This window comes from Molossus molossus, unplaced genomic scaffold (genome assembly GCF_014108415.1).
Source record: "Molossus molossus isolate mMolMol1 unplaced genomic scaffold, mMolMol1.p scaffold_m16_p_27, whole genome shotgun sequence".
NCBI lineage: Eukaryota > Metazoa > Chordata > Mammalia > Chiroptera > Molossidae > Molossus > Molossus molossus.
This window is the reverse complement of record NW_023425363.1, coordinates 3,047,105-3,063,727: the sequence shown is the minus strand read 5'-3', so window position 1 is coordinate 3,063,727 and position 16,623 is coordinate 3,047,105. Positions and strand designations below refer to the sequence as shown.

Below are 16,623 nucleotides of genomic sequence, written 5' to 3'. Positions count from 1 at the left end.
TTACATGTTTCCACAACACTACTCTGTTCTATTGAGAGAGGAGCTGGAAATTGGCTCCTGGCTTCCTTTAATTTAGTCAGAACTATGGACAGCAATCTCCTGTTCTGCTGCTAATGAGGTCTCTGTCCTTATTTTTAAAGTCTGTTTGATTAGTTTTGAGGAGGAGAGGTTATGAAAGCCAGTTTTTAGGCTACCATTATTTCAGAAGTCAAGATACAACATTTTTTATGGCTTTTGGTATGTAATGCAAAACTACTTTCTAAAATATACGTTTTCAGTTCCAGCAGTAATGTACGTGCCCGTTTTCTTATCCCCTTACCTGCATGCAATAGTATGATGTTTAAAAGCTGCCAAATGAGACAGGCTAAAAATAATATTTTATTGTTTTAATTTGTATTCTTTGAAGTCTAGTAAGGTCTGAAGAACTAGTAAGGTCTGAGGAAAAGGCATTTCTAAACCCCAAGACCCATGTAGCCTGATTCTAATGAAACGGCTGGTGTTTTCTAAGCAGACACTCAACAAAGAAATGGTTCACAGTGAAAAACTGTCTCAAATACTCTGAAACGTGTGCAGTTTGGCATGAACACTGGAGAGAGGCGGTTCTGGTGAACAAAACCGAGTTCTATGCACTTTGGCAGCAGTGGGCGATCGTGACCAGCGTCACCAGCCCAGTCTCATTAGAAGGCTCCTGCCACTGTGAGGAGGCCGACGGGGGGACAGGAGGGTGCCAGGGCAGAAGCCTGAGAGGGCCCCACCGCACCCGCACCCGTGCCCACAGAGGCCAGGGCGGGGGGCAGAGAGCACTGTTTCCGCCTGCGTCCTGGCGGGACAACTGCAGGCCCGGACCTTCCCGTCTGGGCCAGTGAAAGTGCCCAACCCCCAGGAGAAAGTTGCCACTGGCCTGGCTGGCAGGGACCTCACCCGACACTGATGGAGGAAGAATCCGGGGTGCAGAACCTCTCCTCCATTACTACTTCATCCCAGACACGCACATGAGCACACCACCCTGTCACCGGGGCCTGTGTAGCACAGGTAGCTCATCGGGTGGCAGGTGGAAAATGCCCTAACCTCCCTCCTAACTCACACCCTGCGACTGTGTATCTCTTTAACATCCTTGCTGGTGTTACCAGAAATTCCCCATGTAACACCGATGTCAAGCTCACTGGTTTCAACTGTCCATCTAGAAACAGCTCATGATGCCTGAACTTTCTGGGCTCCCAATGGTGTGCCATACAATTTTTAGGTTTTGATTTTAGGTTTTTACAAACACCGGCCTCTCTTGATGTCCAATTTCATGTATTGGTACACCAACCCCCCAAACCAAACCAAACCAAACACCACCACCACCAAGGGCTCAGCAGAACGAGTGTCTATCTGGGCAGGGGCCAGTCCACTCACCCTAATAATGTCGAAGGGGTATGTTTCATTAAATGACCGTGATCCCTTTGAACCTCAATTTCAAATATGCTTCCTTCAGGAAAAGCTTCCCTGCCCCCTCTCTTCTCGAGTCAGATGACCCCTACGCAGACTCTCACCCGTACTCAGTGTTACACTGTGTTGGTTGGGTTTGCCTGTGTTGACAAGTCCTTTTGAAAACCTCCATCAGTCACTTTAATACACATGAGTTTCTCTCACCAACCTGACCCTGAGCCTCCCCTAAGTATGCTCACCGCACACGAGGCAGCAGTGAGAGCTCATACCACCCAGAGTGTATCTGCACGGGGCACTGAGGGAGCAGGGCATCAGCGTCCGCTCGGGGGGTGGGCAGGGGTAATCAGCAAACAGAGTCCTAGGCTGAGCATCCACGTGCAGCTCCCTCCAAGGAGGAGGCTGTGAACCACGCAGACCTAACATGGAAACCCCAGCTCCCTGGAGCTGAAGCCGTCCTCGCCTCACAGACCCACTGCCTCTTACAATCAGACCTGTGAGCTCCCCGCTGACCGTACTGCAGATTACGGAGAATTTCAACACTCCGTGTAGAAGGATGAGCGCCTGTGCCATAAGGAACATGGCAAGTGAGCCACATGTGTGGTCTGCATGTTCGAGTGATGCTCCCAGGCCTGCAGCTGTGTGCAAGTGCTTAGACTCACGTTACTGGAGTCTCAGCAAGGTCTTCCGATTAGTTTGAATTGTTTTATGCCCATGATTTACTCAATTATCTTTGTAATGTCACATGGGAAAGGCAGAGACTGAGACATGAAGAGGGTGGGAGGGAACGGACGCCAGAGGCTGGACTTGTGCCTTGCCTGTGAGGGCCCAAGGTGCAGGCTACGGGGACCCCGGGCCACCACACCACCCTGGCTCGTCTCCCCTCTCTGCGGCTCCCTTTGCTGACTCACCCTCTTCTACCCAAACAAGCACTGGAGTCTTCCAGGCTGGCTCCTGGATCTGCACACCTCTGTGACACCATGATTTAAAAAAGAAATATTAGCCCTGGCTGGTTTGGCTCAGCGGTTAGAGCGCCGGCCTGCAGTGCCGAGAGACCCGGGTTCGGTTCCCACTAAGGGCACGTACCTCGGTTGTAGTTTGTCCCCGGCCCTGGTTGGGTCATGTGGGTGGCAGCCACTTGATGTGTCCCTTTCATGTCGATGTTTCTCTCCCTCTCTCTCCCTCCTACTCTATCTGAAAAAAAAAATGTCGTCGGGTGAGGATAAAAAAAAATTAAATTTTTTTTTAAAATACTTTTTCTTGCTCTCGCTAGTTTGGCTCAGCTGTTAAGAGTGTTGGCTCACGAACCAGAGAGTCCCGGGTTTGGTTCCTGCTAAGGGCACGTACCTCGGTTGCGGTTTGTCCCTGGCCCCGGTTGGGGTTGTGCAGGTGGCAGACACTCGATGGGTCTCTCTCACATTGATGTTTCTCTTGTCTCTTCCTCCCTCTCTCCCTCCTGCTCTATTTGAAGATAAATGCAAAGAAAATGTCCTTGGGTGAGGATAAAAAAAAATTTTTTTCTTTATTAATTTTAGAAGGAGAGATAGAAACATCAGTGAGAGAGAATATCGATTGGCTGCCTCCTGCATGCCCCCCATTGGGGATCAGGACCACAATCTGGGCATGTGCCCTGACCGAGAATTGAACTGGCGACCTCTTGGTGCAGGGTCGATGCTCAACCAGTGAGCCACACTGGCTGGGCTGAACCCCCTTTTGAGCTCCAAATGTGCTGGGCAATTGCGTGCCTGCCCTGACCGCCTGCACGCTCCATGGACATCTTCACATGATGCGAACAGAACTTCTGTTCGTTTTCCAAAGGCTCACCAATCCCGTCCAGCCCGCTTCACAGACCACAAAGTCCTACAGGTGCAAGTGCTCGAAACTGTAATACTCTGCAATGCTTGATTTTGTGTGTCAACTTGGCTAGACCACGGTACCAGGTATTTGGCCAAACATTATTCTAGGTGTTTCTGTGAAGGTATTTTTACAATAAGATTAATGTTTAAATCCACAGACTTCGGGTAGAGCAAATTACTCCCTGAATGTGGGTGGGCCCCATCCAATCCATCGATGGCCTTCATAAAAAGGACGACTCTCCCGAGAGGGGTTCTGGCGGCAGAACACCTTGTGTCTCCAGGCGGCCAGCCCGGCCTGCAAATTCTGAATGTGTCAGCCTCCACCGCTGTGAGCCAGTCCTTACTATAGGTCCTTCTCCCTCTCCACCCCACTGACCAGTTTTTCTGGAGAACCCCCAGACTCCCTCTAAAAGACTCAAGCACTCCGTTCCGATACTCTCACCATCAGTGCCATAACCATTCTCTGCACTTTATATTTTAATGTAGGGCAATCAAAACAAAACTTTTAAAGATATCTATTCCTTCTCCATCTTAGGAAATGGTCCTGTGGGTCGCCGACCGGTTCCTCTCGTCCTCGTCCACCGCAGTCAGTCCCCAGGTCCAGCTGATTCCACATCTAGGACACATTCTGAATAGCTTCCCTCTTCCCACCCGCGCTGCGGCCACCCACTGCTGCAGAAGCCGGTCCTCGCAGGACTGCCGCAACAGCCTCCCAGCTGAGGGTCCTGGGTCAGCCTCGGCTCCTTGCCGACTCGTGACTTTGAAATCGCAGCCAGAGCTGTTTAGACTCCTTCAATGACTTCCCACTGTGCTTGGAGCAAAATGCAGACTTCTCCCCAGCCATCCCGGGAAGCCCTGCAGGGTCTGCCCCGTCTGGTCGGCACCCTCACGGGGCTGCCCCTCACTGTACCCCAGCTGGCTCGCCCCTGCTGCCTGACCACACCAACCTATTTTCTTGCTCTGACTGCTCCCTAGCCCTGGAAAGTTCCCTTTAGCTCCTTGCACTGCTGGCTCCTTCAGGTTCTCTCTTCAGATGTCAGCTTAAACAGCGCCCCCTCAGAAAGACCTCCCCAGCCTTCCTAATCTAAGTGACAGTCCCCCTGCTCTCTCACAGCAGTTTCTCTGACGCTCCCACGGTTCATAATCATGGGTTTATTACATTACTGACAGGTTCACTCACTTGCCATACTCTCAGGAGAGCAGAGAGTACGGGTACTGTCCCGTGGTCTTTCTTACTGTGCATGATGCCGGCAAGGAACACGTGTTGAATGAATGAGTGCAGAGACTGGCACAGCATTTCCCGAAGTACACTGACTGCACTCTGCGGATGTTCTGCCGGATGTTCTAGGTCAGCGTTTGGCAAACTAGAGCCCGTGGGCTGCATCTGGCCTGCAGCCTTTTTAAAAAATAAATAAAGCTTTATTGCAACACAGACCATGTCCACATCATCCAAACCACTTGGGCATGCCAATGGCAGAATTTAGCTGTGACAGAGACCCTCAGACTCACAAAGCCTACCACTTGGCCCTTAACAGGAAAGGTTTGCCAACTCTTCTTATAGGTAATTAGGAAAAAGTTCTGTAGATGTGACATATGTCGGGTTAAATGGAGTCACACAGGTTTCTTTCATGAAGGACTCGAAGTCTTGACTGTGCTCATGAGCACTGGGAATACCTAACAATGTGCTATAATGTCCATTTCCCAAGCTGATTGGAGCAGGAAACTCTTTTTGGTGATATTTGTTGGTTCTTTGGGAAAGACTGAAAAAAGGTGGCCACGGCTCTACACCATGACGGTGAGATTACATTAGGACTTTCTCTGGAAGGTGGGTGATAGGAACTTGTCAGCGGCCACAGTAAACTGGTCTTCTCTGTGTTCTAGGCAACAAGGGGTCTAACGAGCATTCATGAGGGTGGGCTCATGGGGCAGCCACCCACTCCGCGGTTCTCCACGCTGGCACCAGCAGCCTAGCTCTGCTTGGTCTGTACGCCGCCCTGCGTGCTCTGGAGGACTACGGGGCTGGCGGGGCGGCACTTACTTTCTCCTGGCTGTTCAGCTCCTGGTACGGGATGTGAGCAGGCAGGTAGGTGTGGAGGAGAGCACAGAAGGCCAGGCCGTCACTCCAGCTGCTGCTGAAGTTCGTAATGTCAATGTTCTGCGGGGGGAAAGCAGCATGAATTATCAACCTGCGCAGCGTCCCAGGCCACGAACAAAACTGTTAAGATGGGTATCCGTCTCTGGGTTTGCTAGAAGGCAAGACAAGAAACTACCGACGTCTGCTGGGAGAGCATTTACCTTTGGCACCAGAGACGGCACCATCTGCCACAGAACAGCTTGAAAAGGCTCCAGAGCTCAAAGCACTGGGGAGTTTCGGTCTCCCTCTGGTATATTAAAGGCGAAGATACCTTTTTCTCAAATTAACCCACCCGACTAGCTCTGTACCTCCCAGCACTTCCCAGCCTTATGTGGTCAAGGAAGAGAATCATCGTCGTCACCATGACGTACAACCCCAATCACAGTAGCTGGACTGAGACAACAAAAAGGCATTGCAGACTCGCAGGGCTGGTCTCGAGGCTGCTCCTCTAGCACACTCTTCTCCCGATAGCTCAGGGGCTTCCCGCAGGAGAAACCCTTATGTGCACCAGTCACCCCACTAGCACATCAGACACCGGGAGTCACGAGGCTTCTGGGGGCTCCCCCTACAGGACAGGCAGGGACCCTGGTAGCTACTTGGTAAATAGGGATAAAGAAACCCCGATCTAGTGCTACATGGCAGCCCTTGGAGATGCTGGCTCGTGATGGTCCCCTGGGTTCCTGGGAGCCCCAGTGTACCTCCACCTCTTAGAGCCTCACACCTGTCACCCTGACCATGCTCATCCTAACGGGGTTTTCTTCCCTGGCTCACAAAACTCACCCCCAAATGAAATGTCAGGCTCCCAAGCCTGCTCAGTCTTTACCGCGCAGGCTGACTGTTGTCATGGCTGCCGAAATGCACTGACCCAGCCTGGGAGAGCGCCAGGCAGGGCCTGCGGAAGGGCTCGGATCAGAGGACTTGGGAAAGTGGGGGGCTTGTTTTGCCCCCTCTGCACAGATACCGGGCGCTTGGGAGGCAGCAAGCTCTTCCTCCCCTCAGAACACCTGCCCTGGAAAGCTGGACGAATGCGGCAAATCCAGCAACGGCGAGGAGAGGCCGTGAGCAGCTGGCTCTCTGGGAACTGGACGCTGGCTGCCTGGCAGGGTCTGGGGTGCTGGTACCCGAGCAGCGGCGGTCGGCAGGGAGACACTGTGCGCAAAGACGGACTGTGCGATAAAACACACAGCATGCTTCCTTCAGATTTCCTGAGGGTTTGGGAAGCAAACAGCCTGTAATCTTTTTTTCCCCTCTTTATTGATTTTAGAGAAAGAGGAAGTGAGAGAGATAGAAACATCGATGAGAGAGAACATTGATTGGCCGCCTCCTGCATGCCCCACACTGGGGCTCGGGCCCACAACCTGGGCGTGTGTCCTGACCGGGAACCGGACCGGCGACCTCTCAGTGCATGGATCAACACTCAACCACTGAGCCACACCGGCCAGACAGCGGCCTGTAATCTTGTCTGAGCTTTTTATCTAGACTTTCCCAGCCTTAGTTTGAGCCTTCTTGGCCCTGAATGATGACGTAACTCCAGTACTTCATTTTACAGTAAAGAAACAGGCCAGCCCTGGCCAGTGTGCTCAGTGGTTAGAGCATCGGCCCACGGAACGACGAGTCTGGGGTTTGAGTTTGGTCAAGGGCACATTCCTCAGTTGCAGTTCGGGGTCGTGTGGGAGGCAACCAGTCGATGTGTCTCTCTCACATCGATGTTTTTCTCTCTCTCTCTCTCTCCCCCTCCTTCCCACTCTAACCTGAAGATAAATATAAAAATATCCCTGAGTATGGATTAAGAAAAAAAAAGAAACTGAGGCCAGAGGAGGTGGTGCTGCTTCTCGCTCACGAGGTTCACCTGAAAACGAACGCACCTGGCAGCGTGGTCCCCGCCTCTTTCCCATCAAACCTCTCTGCTTCGGGCCAGAGTCCAGGCTGACGCTGGGGGAGCCGGAGCGCCCTGTGCTCCAGTCTGCCCTCTGCTGCGCTGACCTGGGAAGACTCCCTGGGGAGAGGACACACAGCTACGCTCACGGCTCGGGCACGGCGATGCTCCGAGAGCTGCTGAGCACCTGCTCCAGGCGAGCCTGAGGGCCTGGCTGGAGGCCCAGCCTGGCGTTCAGAGTGAAGGAGCAGCAGCGGGGACTCCTGGTAAGCTGAGCGCTTGCACTTCCGGTTCAAAACGCCCCTTTGGGTCCAACAGCTATCTGAGCGCTGCTTTAGAAATGGGAAACACTTTGATTTTATAGTTTCTGAGGAGTTCTGTATGTTTAAAAAAAAGCGGAAGTAATAGGTGGGGGCTACAACCCACCCAGTGCACTCAGCGTCGAGCACGGAAACCAGGTGTGCTGGACGTCAGACCCTGGAAGGGACGCAAGGGGCAGGGGCAGCCGGCCTGGGCACCGGGCATCACAGCTCTCACCAAGGTCGAGTCTCTTCCTTCCTTTCTTTGCCATACAGAGGTACTCAGACCCCGCTTCCAACCCCCACCCCATGGTGCCTGTGGCTTGGGGACCAAAAGCCAGCTTCGCTTGTGGTGACACTTGCTTAAGGTCATGTTCATGGTGCACCGGCATCTGCATGGACAGGACAGGCACGAACCATGCCTGCAGCTTCCTCCGGGAATGCCATGTTGACGCTGCGAGTGCACTTCCAACAGAAAGGCCACACTTTAAACAGAAAGCCAGATGCTCTGTGAACGGTGCAAGTCCCTTAATGGTGCTGGTGACAGGCAGAGACATCGGCCGGGTGTCACGAGGTACCTGTCACTGTGCTTGGCTCACTGAACCCCCACAGGCTTGCACCACAAGTGAGGAGCCCGAGGCAGAGGGGGAACGGCCAGTATGAGACCCAGGACCAAACCCCGTTCCTCAGACTGGCAAGGACATGTCCTGTTAGCTGTGCTGCCTCCTGCTCTCTCTCCTTTTTCGCTTTCCTCCTCCCTCCTCGCCCTCATTCCTTTGCAAATTTACTGTACACCTAAAGCTTTTAATGTTTGACAAATCTTTCTTTTTCTAAAATATGTAAACATTCTATACACATATCTCTTGTACCATGTAGGATATAAAACATCCTTTTTCTTTTTTTATTGTTGACATTATTATAGATGTCCCCCACCCCCCCTCCCTCATTTCTCTTCATCTGCACAATTTTCAGAAGCATTTTGAGAGGCCAAACAGACCCCAAGGAGTGCCCAGTATTTTAGTTAACTGCCACTTAAGAGCAGTTTTTGATCTATAAGTATACAGGAGTAATAGTTTGAAATTATTCTCTAGGATATAAAATCGGGTGAGATCAAAGCCAGGGTTGAAAATCAATCAAAATGATTCAGCCTCCGGAGAGCTGGAGAGCCCACACCCTTCAGGGCAGACTGCCGCTCTCGCCCAGGAACACGACGCACCGTCGTGCAGACCCTCACACCCACAGCAAGACCACATGAAACTACACGAGAAAGAGACAGTGTTCTGTCCCTCAAAAAAGAAATTATGGGAATTCAAAATCCACTCAGGTCATCAAATCCAGCAGGCAGGCCAGGAAATCAGGAAATCTGCCGCTTACTTGCGATCTGTATCTGCCACGTTTAGGACTGAACGTTCTCGCACTGGCAGAGATGGAGGCCACCAGCGTGATCTGTAGTAGTATATTCCTTCCAAGAACATGCTACCAATAAACACTTGACCCTCTTACTTCTGAGTGGAACAACTCCAGTTCTAGTTCTCCAGATGCCATTTGAAAATGTCTGTAATTCTTTGTGAACACAAGAGTATCCACGGTTCCCACCTCAGCGCAGCTGGATGAACAATGAAAGTGCATGCACATTTACGATGCCTCAGGTAAGATGACGGGGACCAGCCTGCACAGAATCATACACATCTCGGTGGTGCTTCTGTTGCTGTCATCATTGCCGACATGGCTTGTCACCGCTCCCTGGTACGGATGTGGGAGTGGTCAGGTGCACTCCAACGCAGGAGCGGTGGCCAAGTGTCAGCGCAGTTTTAGGATGCTCGTGTTTTTCACACGAGTCAGAAGAGAGATGAGCTGATTCCGGCTTCATCAGATCTTGGTCACTGTGGACCTGTTCTGCCATGACCTGAGTGGTCACTGCCTTCTCATCAGCAGACCCAAGAGGATGCAGGGAGCCAAGAAGGGTAGTAGATGAACTCACTGAGCAGGGAGAAGGGGCAGTAAGACTGCTTTCCCGGGACTAAAAAAGCATCCAGATGTGTGTGTGGGTCCCAGAGAAGCGGGCTAAATCCAGTCCCACTACAGCGACCACGGAGGTAAAGGAAACCAAGGCAGGAAGGTACTCGCGTGCTGAGAGTGGGGGTTAGTGAGTCTTGCTGACTCACTATTGTGGGCAACAGTCCTCAATGCTCCTAGATACAACCTCTGACTCAGGATGAAAACGAAGGAGAATAACACAAACTCCCCGAGGGGTGCTAATACGATATCCTCCTTTCCCGGTTATCACTCAGCTGAATCAGAGGGGTTCATCAAAAGAATAACTTAGAGGAAAATGAAAAAATGGCCAACAAAGCTTTCTACAGGACATGTTTTCAATTATCTTCCTGAACAAAACAGACTGGGACCATTGTTATTCTTGACTGAAGGTTCATAATCAGAAGAGAGCACGAGGATGATTCTGGGGTGCTGCCAATACTGTGCTTCTAAACCTGGATGCTAATTATGCAGCTGTATTTACTTTCTGAAGATTCATTAAGCTGCACACTTGCATGTCATACTTCACTAAGGACGGAAGGGAGGGAAGAAGGGCTGAGCTGTGGCCGTGGAGAAGGACGCCGACGGCCCGGAGTGTGTGAGACTGGCTGGGAGGGACAGCAGAGAGAAGCTTGCTGACTATTTCCCAAGGCAGATGGTAACTGCTCACTGAAAATTATCTTTAACTTTCCCTGGGATATAAATACTTCCGAGCTATTTCTGAGAGAGTGTTCCAGGGAAAGGAAGACTCAAATACAAAAAAGGTAACCTTCCATGCATCTCCAAAATAGGTTAAGTCTCCAGGAGCACTTAGAAGAAAACACCGTGAGATACAGAATTCTGTCCCTGGTGTAGCAAAAGTCATGTGAGAAGAGGGAGTCCACCGAAGAGCACATGGGAAGCTAAAAACCCCACTCCCCGGAACAGCCGAGAATGTCCTCCTTAGGAAGGCTGAGCCTGGGGACAGACCAAGCGCTGGAGGGGCGGACGCACAGGCAACACTTAGCCAGTGCTGCGGGGCAGAAGCACAGCAAAACCCCACCATCCGCAACATGTGCTCCTAAGGTTCGTTTCATCTGCCTCTGTTGCCTGGAAACAGCGCCTGGTGGACCCTGAGCACTGGGAGAGGCTGCAGGGCACACGGAAGGGGCCGTGCACCCAAGCCCACGGGCACTCGGCTGGGGTCTGCGGCCGTCGGGCCTCGTTCGCACGGCTCCTTCCACTCCTCTGAGGAGCTCCGCTACTCCACCAGATTTCCATAAATGGGTGCACTAAACACAAAAGTTGGAAAAAATTAAGAAGAAGAAAAGCAAAGCTTCTGGGAAGAAGGCGGGGGACTAGTTAGAAAATGCAGTCCGTTCACTCTCGCAGGGACTAGCTTAAATACCTTCTCTCCCAGGACCGCTCTGGGGCTTTTCTTTTCTTTTTTTTTAATTGAATTTATTGGGGTGACACTGATTCACAAAACCATACAGGTTTCAAGCATACAATTCAACAAAACATTTGCACACTCCATCATGTGCCCTCACCTGGGGCTTTTCTTGATAGTTCTTTATATTCACAGCTGTAGAATCAGACTGTTTTTGACTTTGGGGGAAATGTAACAACAATTCAAAGATTACAGAGGATACAAACAGCTCATTCCTCACCAAGGTTCAGCACGTGCAAGAAGAATCCTGGGAGGACCAAACTTACTCTGATTTGGCGAGAAAAAAATACAGAGCATATGCACCCATGTGTGCTCATTTGAAGCCTAACAACCACTGCCTATATTCCCTCCCTGCACACGAGTTCAGGCAGATATCGACACCTGCCCAACTCCAGCATCTCCGTTCTGATCTCAGGCTATCTGGTAAACCTTCCCAGTGTGGCCCTGCACGCGGCCAGCACAGCCCTCGGCCATGGCCTCGGACCTGCACACGACCGCCGGGCTCCTCTCCGCACAGCTCCCCCCCTGCGGCCCGTCCCACAGAACCAGGCCCCTGCCTCACTCGGTGGGACTGCTGTGCTCAGGCGCACTGCTGTCTGCCCTGAGATGTGCAGACTGTCCCCCAGCAGATGGCCAGGGCCATGGGACGGACCTCACGAGCTTCCCTGCGTTTGAGGAGCAGCCCGGTGCTACCAGTTGTTTAGAGATACATTCTGGATGGCTAAACTTAAAACCCCAAATTTAACATGATTAGAAGAAAATATAGATGAATAGGTTTATGATCTTGGGAAAAAGAAAGCGATCTAAGGTATAAAATGCAAAAAGTATAAAGGACAGAAAATTGACCACATAAAATTAAGTTTCTGTATAACAAAAAAATAATAGTACATGTATATAGGAAAATTACTAGTACTCAGAATATGTTTCTATAATCAATAAGAGAAAAACAACTCAAGTAAAAATTGGCAGAGGAATGGACCAGTAAGGCACAGAAGAGGAAATGCAAGTAGTTGCAAACATAAAAAAGGTGTTCAGTCTCACCAGAAAAAAATAAAACAAAACTAAAATCACATGAATTTAGTGAAAATTAAAGACTGTGAATTCACAGTTAATGACAATGTGAAGAAATAAGTATTCTTATATTGGCTGATGGGAATATGAATTTGTATAGGCTTTTAGGAAGGCAATTGGAAGCATTGTTTTTTTTAATGAATAATTTGACATCTGGGCATCCAGTATGGAGGAAACTGTCACTCACCTGTCCACACACCTGTCCAAAGACATGCCTACAAGAACGCTCACTGTAGCATGACTGGCCAGGACGGAGAACGAGAAACATCCTACTTGTCTATCAATTAAGCTAAGTAAACCTTTTTTTAAATTTTTTTATTTATCCTCACCTGAGGACATTTTTCCATTTTTTGTTCAGATAGAGCAGGAGGGAGAGAGAGGAAGAGAGAGAGAGAGAAACATCGATGTGAAAGGGACATAACGAGTGGCTGCCACCCGCACGACCAACCAGGGCCGGGGACAAACTGCAACCGAGGTACGTGCCCTTAGCGGGAACCGAACTCGGGTCTCTCTGTACCGCAGGCCGACGCTCCAACCGCTGAGCCAAACCGGCCAGGGCTAAACCTTTTTTTAAAAAATTCTTATAAAAAACAATCTGTAACTCAGTTTTCCAATCTGTAAACACTCTTATGAAAAAACTCTGATGTTCCGATTTTTGATGGGTTTTCTATATGCAATAAGTTCTAGATATTTGATATAGTATATATCTCATATATATGCATACACACACACACACACACACACACACACACACTTTTGGGATTCTAAATCTATCCATTGTTATTCTCTATCCCACCTAGATTGCCTCAGCTAAGCTGATGATGATGTGGAAAATACAGGACCACCCCTCTAGGTTGACATTTATCCAGTAATTAGTTAAAAATATCAAGTATCGCCCTGGCTGGTTTGGCTCAGCAGTTAGAGCATCAGGCCGAGGACCAATGAGTCCTGGGTTTGGTTCCAGCCAAGGGCACATACCTCGGTTTTGGTTCGTCCCCGGCCCTGATTGGGTCGCGCAGGAGGCAACCAGTCGATGTGTCCCTCTCACGTCAAAGTTTCTCTCTCTCTCCCTTTCTCTAACTGAAGGTAAACAGAAAAATATCCTCAAATACCCGCAGGTGAGGATTAAAAAATAATAATTAAAAAAAAAAAAAAAGTAGCTAGAGAGTCTCTGAAACCTTCCAATTGAGAGGTGCAGTCTAATTCTCCTCCTGAATCTGAGCTGGACTTAATGACTTGCTTGGAGGCAGAGGAAGTGGCATTTGGGACTCCCAAGGCTAGGTCATCTCCCCAGAACTCTGGAGCTCACTCTCTGGGAGCCCTGAGGCTCCTGAGGTGTGTGGACGTCCACGTAGCCAACAAGCAGCTCTCTGCGCCCCACAATGGTCCAGCCTTGAGCCATGCGAGCCCCTGACATGGTGGAGCAGATCTGTGAACAAGAGAGACACTGTTGTTCCTCTGGCCCATGAGAGTTTGGGGCGGCTGGTGACACAGCTACGGCACCTCAGAGTCGAGGCTGTGCCACTTTGCTTCTTGTACATCTGCTGTGAAGGGAGAAGGGGCCAGCCTTCTGTTCCTCAAGCAAATATCTCTGAGTTGCCTTGAAACTCCTTTCCTCTTCTGATCCTACTCATATTACTGCTTTAACCATCTATTTCATCAAGTCTGAAAACTTCTGCTTATTTATTAAGATTTTTAAAAATGTGGCCCTGGTCAATCTAGTTAATAAAATATCTTTTTGAATTTATTTTTTGTTGAAAGTATTACAGATGTCCCCCTTCTTCTCCATTGACCCCCTCCTTCCCATTCCCACCCCCGTCCTGTCTTCCCCAACCTAATGTCCATGTGGATTGGCTGTGCGTACATGCGTACAAGTTCTTTTGTTTATCTCTTCCCACTCCTCCCACCCTGCTTCCCTCTGAGGTCCATCAGTCTGTTTCCTACTTCCATGTCTGGATCTATTTTGTTTGTTTGTTTGTTTTCTTTATTGATTTCGGAGAGAGAGAGGGGGGGAGAGAGAGAGAGAGGGAGAGATAGAAACATCGATGAGAGAGAACATCGATTGGCCGCCTCCTGCATGCTCTCCACTGGGGATCTGGCCCACAATCTGGGCATGTGCCCTTACTGGGAATCGAACCGGCGACCTCTTAGTGCATGGGTCTATGCTCAATTACTGAGCCATACTGGCCAGGCTGTGGATCTATTTTGATCGACAGCTTATTTTATTCATGATATTTTATAAATAAGTAGATCATGTGGTATTTGTCTTTCTCTGACCGGCTTATTTCGCTCAGCATAATACTCTCCAGGTCTCTCCATGTCATCTCAAAGGGTAAGAGGTCTCTTTCTTATAGCTGCATTGTATTCCATTGTGAACATGTACCATAGCTTTTTAATCCACTCATGACATATCTTAAATATGAGCTACAGGAACCACAGTTAGGTCTAATTCATTGTTATCCATCCTGGAATACCAAAGGTGGATGAAAATGGGTTGTAAGTAGGAGACTTACCTGCTATAGCTTCACAGGATATTCCCAATCAGTAGGGCAAACTCACCATCATCATTACTCCTCAAAACTGTCTTGGCTGCCCTTGTTTGTTTTTCCAAGTGAATTTTTAATTGTTTAAAGTTCAAGAATACAAAAATCTTGTTGGGGTTTTAACTGGAATTGAATTAAATTTAAAAATTAATTTAGAATAATTTACTTTAAAAAAATGATTCTTTCTACTTTTCATCCTTGCTGAAGAAACTGAGGGTTTGAGACCTGAGAAAGAGTAGGCCAGAGGCCACAGCTAGCAGGTCTGGAAAGGACCACCCTTTGCTCTGCATACAGGGCGAGGACCAGAGTGGTCAGTGCGAGGGGCCGAGCGGAACAGCCTCTGTGGATGAGAGCCTTCTGATGGCAAAGCAAGTGCTGCTCTGTCCGGAGACATGTGGGCAGATGCACAGCCTCCCTGGAGATAGAATCAAAAGGGTGTTGACATCAGAAGGGCGGCTGCAGATATATCTTTCCTGCTTCCTCTTTCCTCATTTAACAAACACTAGGGTCCCCATCCACGACGTTTTCTCCCTGAGGGCCCCTGGCCTTGGCATGGCGACATGTGGTCTAGTTGCACTGCAACTGCCCTGCTGCCCAACACCTTCTTCTAAAAAATTTTTTTTCTTTAACTGATTTTAGAGAGAGAGGAAGTGATAGGGAGAGAGAGATAGAAACATCGATGAGAAAGAACATCGACTGCCTGCCTCCTGCATGCCCCCTGCATGCCCCCCACTGGGGATCAGGCCCACAACATGGGCATGTGTTCTGACCGGGAATCAAACCGACGACCTCTTGGTGCATGGGTCGACGCTCAACCACGGAGACACACCGGCTGAACCTGACATCTTCTAAACCATTTAGCTGGGTCCACCCATGCCAGTGCCGCCTCTCCCGCCCCACCCAGCTGTCCAGCTAGCAGGGCTGGCCTCACATAGCCAGCGCTGTTGAGAGAAGATGGGACGCTGTGTGGGACTTCGGGTCTTCTACAGCTTCCTGCGAACAGGCCTCTCTGCCCTCAGCCTGGCTTCCAAGTTCTCTGCCGTGTCTCATCTCCTGGCCCAGACCCTGACCCAGATCATGCTCCAGATTTCTGGAGAAACACTTTTCTGCAATTTTCTCCCTCTCCTCTACTGCCTTTCTGTAGTGTTGATTACCTTGTTTTCATTAATTTGACTTGTCATCTTGCCTTACTTTTTCTAAAAAAGGTCATGGTTCTTTACAGATCTGCTGGTTCCACTTGTCTTAGAATTATGCCACCACCCACCTTCCAGGCTCAGTAATCTGTTAGCACCCATAACCCCCATTCTTCTCCTAGCCGAGATCTTATCTGTATCACCAGTCACCAAAGGAAATGTCAAAGGAACCGTTTCATGAACCACCTGCACTAACGGGTCAGCTCTCCAGGCCGAAGGCAGGGCCCAGCCCACGGCTCGTGATCCCTCTTACATCCAGCAAACACTCACCGAGCCCCTCTCTGCACGGTGCTGAGGGCAGACAAACACTAGGCAGCTGGTCCCGGGCCTGCATGGTTCACCACATACAGGGGAGCAGGCAGGGTGGGACGAGCTGAGTCTGGAACGTGGAGGCATGACAGGGTCTGGGTCGCAGAGAGTGAGCAAGTGGCAGATAGTTCTGAAAACACTGGAGACAAAAGTCTGTTTTTGCTGTGTTTTTGTTTGAGCTGACAATGTGATTGAATAAAGCCTTGGCAAGCTGAAATGTAAATCCCTCTAGGGAGGAAAAAAACTGACATTGTGACTAGCTCCCAGCCCCAGCCTTCCTGTCACTAAAGTGGCTTTGTGACTGGCTTCAGGCGAGTGGCTGCACTTTTCTGGCGTCCGGTTTCCTCGTCTCAGATGAAGTGGCCGGATCATACTAGTGGCCTTGAGGTGATCGGCTATGGAACCTGTCTTCCAACTGCATTTCTACAGAGCTTTTTCTAACGCAGAGTTT

The 16,623-nt window shown here is 49.9% G+C and overlaps 1 protein-coding gene across 6 annotated transcripts in view; it reads right to left on the bottom strand.

Annotated features, from left to right (window-relative positions):
- Window positions 1–16,623, bottom strand: part of SPECC1 (sperm antigen with calponin homology and coiled-coil domains 1) — a 219,695-nt gene that overhangs the window by 7,441 nt on the left and 195,631 nt on the right. For 2 of the 6 annotated variants that reach the window (XM_036278342.1, XM_036278343.1), the window contains one exon: window positions 5,323–5,439. The exons of 2 other annotated variants lie outside the window; for them this stretch is intronic. In XM_036278342.1, the coding sequence (XP_036134235.1) occupies window positions 5,323–5,439 (117 nt within the window). Of the gene's footprint in view, window positions 1–5,322; window positions 5,440–14,685; window positions 14,794–16,623 lie in introns of those variants that run through there. 2 more of the 6 variants (XM_036278345.1, XM_036278346.1) reach the window with 2 other exon arrangements.